This window comes from Phascolarctos cinereus, unplaced genomic scaffold, assembly GCF_003287225.1.
Source record: "Phascolarctos cinereus isolate Bilbo 61053 unplaced genomic scaffold, phaCin_HiC Scaffold_4;HRSCAF=312, whole genome shotgun sequence".
NCBI classification, from domain to species: Eukaryota; Metazoa; Chordata; class Mammalia; order Diprotodontia; family Phascolarctidae; genus Phascolarctos; species Phascolarctos cinereus.
The window spans coordinates 666,810,430-666,814,984 of record NW_027555847.1 but is presented as its reverse complement, the minus strand read 5'-3'; the positions used below and the strand labels follow the sequence as shown (position 1 = coordinate 666,814,984).

Below are 4,555 nucleotides of genomic sequence, written 5' to 3'. Positions count from 1 at the left end.
CCTCCCATGACCTGGTCTCTGGTTTTCTTCCCAACTAGGTTAGAATCTCTTTGTCCACTTTCCAGTTTGTCAATGTGTTTCGCAAAATGTGATCTCATAACTGGAAATAATCGTTCACCTCACAAGGTCACAGGAAAATGAAAACATTTCTGTCTTCACTTCTATTCACACGATCTGAGATACCTTCAGCTTTTTTGGCTGCTATAGATAGGGGAGAGGGTCCCTGGATCTTTTAACTTTTCTCTTGGCTCCATTCTTCAGGGAAGCAGAAGACCCTGGCAGGTGAGTAAAGGCCACCCATTCTTACTTCCCTCTAACCTAAACTAATCCAGACCTATCAGTAAAGAATCCTCTCTTGTAGATAATGTTGAGTACTAGCTAACTATGGGCTTTGAGAAGTCTCTCCTTCATAAGCCTGGAAGGAGGTCCAAATGTCTCTGCTTCATGCCCCAAACTTGAGGGGCTTTTATTAACAGCATTTCTTAAAACACCCAAAGGCCCACTGCACCAGATGAGCTTGGTCCCTTTCCCCAAAGCCCCCAACCACCTAGGATTTACATGTAAACATTCCACTAATGTACATCCACTTCCAGTGGATGTACATTAGTTTAGTATAATCTCCCAGCCCCCTTCTTCAGATCTGCCATGGTATGATTCTATGCAACCAACTCCATTGTGTAGATCCATTCCTGGCTGATTTGCAGAGGATGGGATGAGGTAGGTCATTAAGTTGAGTCCTCTGTCCTAAGATATGGATAGATGATCAGGACAGGAGAAATGGTTCTCTGTTGTCCCCCAAGCCCTACCTCCATAGAACATTGTTCTGGATCATAGTCAGACTCTGGGGTGAGGGCATGAAAAAAGAACAATGTTCAGTTCTTGAGCAGAGGTGACAGGTCAGCTGGGATCCCTACCCATTCAGGTAGGAAGGCAGCCTCAGGCTTGAAGATTTTGAGGAAGGGTGAGTTTGGAAGGGTATAGTTGGCCAAATAGATTGTCTCACCACCTGCCAGGTAGGCAGCCCAGATGCCAAAGGTGCCAATGGTCATGATGGTGTGGTTGCACTGGGTCAGCAGAGCAAAATCCTTCTCTGGAGAGCTCTCTTTCCCATCCCCCGCAAATATCACATCTCCTTTTGTGGTGTTAATGTTGTCCCGGCACCATGCCATCCCATTGCTGGTGACCACAAAAGCATCACTGTAACGGGCTCTAAACCAATTCATTGCTTGTTCCAAGTAGCCCTTGTCTGCTACCACACCCTTCCAGATCTTAGGCATGGTTGAACATAGTCACCTCGGCGGACATGTACCCCCACAAAGGTGGCTGGTTTTTTCTGTATCCCCCTTAGGTAAGCCTGAGCCTCCTTTCGGATGTGGTCATGCAGGGAGAATTCACGAAGGATCTCTTCTCGGAGGTGGTGGTAGAAAGTCCAGGAACAGGGGTAGCCAGTGAAATGGACATAGGCACTATCAATATGGCGATATTCCTCTGACATCCAGTCATGTAGATGGTACTTACGCCAAGGTATGTGCTGGGCTACACTTTTTGGGAGAACGGGAAGAGTGATGCGGAAGATGGGGGCGAGGTAACGATGCATCTCAGGTGAAATGTAGGCCTGATGTCCATTGAGTTTTGCCAGGGCATAGAGAGTGGCATACTCACCCATCTGGTTTCCTAGACGGCCTATAGAATTCACAGTCCAGATGCCCTTGGGGTGGGGCATTGTAGGGACTGAGGTCTCAAGAGTTAGTGGCTGTTTCCGTGATTGGGACATCTTTGAGAGTCGAAGTTGAAGGTGGAAGACTGTTGAGGTCACAAAAATGAAGAGGAGGAAGTGGAGGACTGGGAGGGAGAAGAGTATCAGGGGGCCTGACATGACTGAAGGGAGGAAGGAAAAAGGGAAATAAAGTTAGTAGCGTCATTTGGAGTTGGAGGCGGCTGGATATCTAGGTAATTGGGAATAATGAAGGCAGACATTTGGGTCCCCTGGGGCTGTCAGGAGCTATGTTTCTGGGGCCTAGGTGGTGCAGTGGACAGAGCATTGGGCCTGAAGTCAGGAAGACCTGAGTTCAAATACAGCCTCAGATACGGACTAGCTGTGTGACCCTGGGCAAGTCACTGAACCTCTATTTGCCTCAGTTTCTTCATCTGTAAAATGGGAACAATAATGGGGCTTACCTTCCTAGGGTGGTTGTGAGGAGCAAATGAGATAATAGTTGCATTTATTTGATCTTATTTTTTAAGTCTTTAAATTTATTTTAAACTTAAATACAAAATAAGAAAAAGGAAAAAAAAACATTACCGTGTGTGTAGCAGAAATTAAGAGAGGATTCCATATAAAACAATAAATTCCCGTTTCAAGAAAACCTACATAATAAATACTACACTGTTTTAAAAGATATCCAGCTTTTCTTTGCTTCCTTGTTGCTTTTCTTTTCTTCTCTGCTGTGCATTTTTGCTTTATTTTCCCCCTCCCTCCCCCCACTCTCAACAAAGGCTACAATTAAGCATGGGATATGTGTACACACACATATATGTATGTATATACACACATATATACATACACACATAGATATTTATAAACGTACACACATATACACATAAACACTCACACATATGTGTAAGACCATAACTATGCTTATTTCCTTCTGCCATCTGTTTCTCTGAAGGTAGATAGCATCTTCCTTCATAAGTCCAATATTTTTTCTAAATCAGCCAGTTCATCATTTGCTGCACCTCAGCAGTATTTGAACCCAATCACATTGTATCTGAGGGATTGTCCATGAAAGTTTCCCCTGCCCCAATTTTCTGCATTCCTTCTATTCTTAGCTGTGTAGGTTTTTTTCGTACAAGAAAATTTTCATTAAATTTTCATTTAAATCAAAATTATCTATTTTAAATTTCAACCATGCTCTCATCTCATAATATCCCTTAAGGTTTGATGCTACTGACTCTGCTTCCTTATATGTTTTTTCCCCTGGTTCTTTGAAGTTCCTCACCTTTTGTTCTTCCAAATAGATTTTGTTATTATTTGTTCTAACTCAGTAAGATAATTTTTTAGTAATTAAATTGGGATGGTATTGCATAAATAGATTAGTTAGGTAAAATTGTCACTTTTTTATTATATTGGCTTTATCCACTCATGAACACTAAATATTCAATTATTTAGAACTGACTTTATTTGTCTAAAAAGGGTTTTATGTTTATGGTCATTTAGTTCCTGTGTCTGTTTTGGCAGCTATACTTTCAGTATTTTATACTAATCATTTTAAATGGTCTAAAACAGTATTGAAAAATATGGCTGACATATAGTGTAGTTTCCCTATTTTTCTCTTTGGATTGAATCTATTTCAGCTTTAATTTGTCTGAGATCTGATTCCTACCTCTGATTTTTCTTTTACATAACAAATGTTATTCCTGACCTTTATTTATGTTTCTGTGCATCTTTCATTTTATGGCATTCCTGAAAGCAACATATCGTTGAATTCAATTTTTTAATCTGCTGTCAGTTTTCATGTTATGGGTAAATTCATCCTATTAATATTCTAAGCTAAAATTACTTGTTGTGTGCTTTCTCTTCCTATTCCTATCCCTCCTTGCTCTTCTGCTTTACTTCTATCTGCTACCTTACACTGCTATTCCTCAAATCTACCCACCCATCCAAGAGTCTCTCCCTTATCTTCTCCCTTGACCCATCCTCTTGCCCTCTATTTCTTTCTGAATTTAGAAGACTTTTATACTCTTCTGGATATATATGTTTTCTCTTTAACCATTCCTGATGACAGTAAGATTTCAGCACTACCTGCCCTCCCCCCTACTAGTTTCTTCTGTATCAATTTTTCCTTTTATGCCTCATTTACATAAGAAGATTGCTCTTTTTATCTCTCAATACACAGCTATTTTTAGAATCACCCCATCATACTCAGCCCACCGAAGCCTTTCTTTCAAACTACCCAAATAGAAATGACAGTCATAAAGAACTGATAATATTTTCATATATAAGAAGTAAACAATTTGACCTTATTGAGTCTCTTATACTTGGCCCTTAATGTTTACCTTATATTTCTCCTGGATCTTGCATGTTGAATTTTACCTGAAGTTCTGATGTTTTGTCACAAATACCTGAAAGTTTTTCAGTTTGTTAAACGTCCATTCTTTTTCATTCAGGATTATACTTAGCTTTGCTGGGTAAGTTACCCTTGGTTGTAACTCCGGCTCTTTTGCCCTACAAAATAGTATTCCAAGCCAAATGTCCTTCAACATAGTAGTTGCTAGGTCTTGTGTAATTCTCATTGCAGCTCCATGATATTTAAATTATTTTTTTCTTGTTGCTTCCAATATTTTCTCCTTAATCTGGGAGCTTTGAATCTTGGCTGATATTCCTGTAAGTTTTCCTCCTGGGATCTCTTTCAGGTGGTAATAAGTGGATTTTTTCTAGAGAAAATAATTGTAAAGCACTTAGCCCAGTGCTTGGTGTATAGTAAATGTCATAGTATGTTAGCTACTGTTATTATTATTGTTATTTTATTATTATTGTTATCATATCCTAGAGGGT

General features: G+C 40.0%; 1 protein-coding gene across 1 annotated transcript; it reads right to left on the bottom strand.

Annotated features, from left to right (window-relative positions):
- Positions 1 to 646: 646 nt before the first annotated feature.
- LOC110196106 (galactoside alpha-(1,2)-fucosyltransferase 2-like) lies at positions 647 to 1,880 on the bottom strand. The gene is given in 2 exon segments (XM_020969200.2): positions 647 to 1,282; positions 1,285 to 1,880. Coding segments are annotated over 2 exon segments (1,002 nt in total). The 5' UTR covers positions 1,877 to 1,880; the 3' UTR covers positions 647 to 872.
- Between the last annotated feature and the right edge of the window lie 2,675 nt (positions 1,881 to 4,555).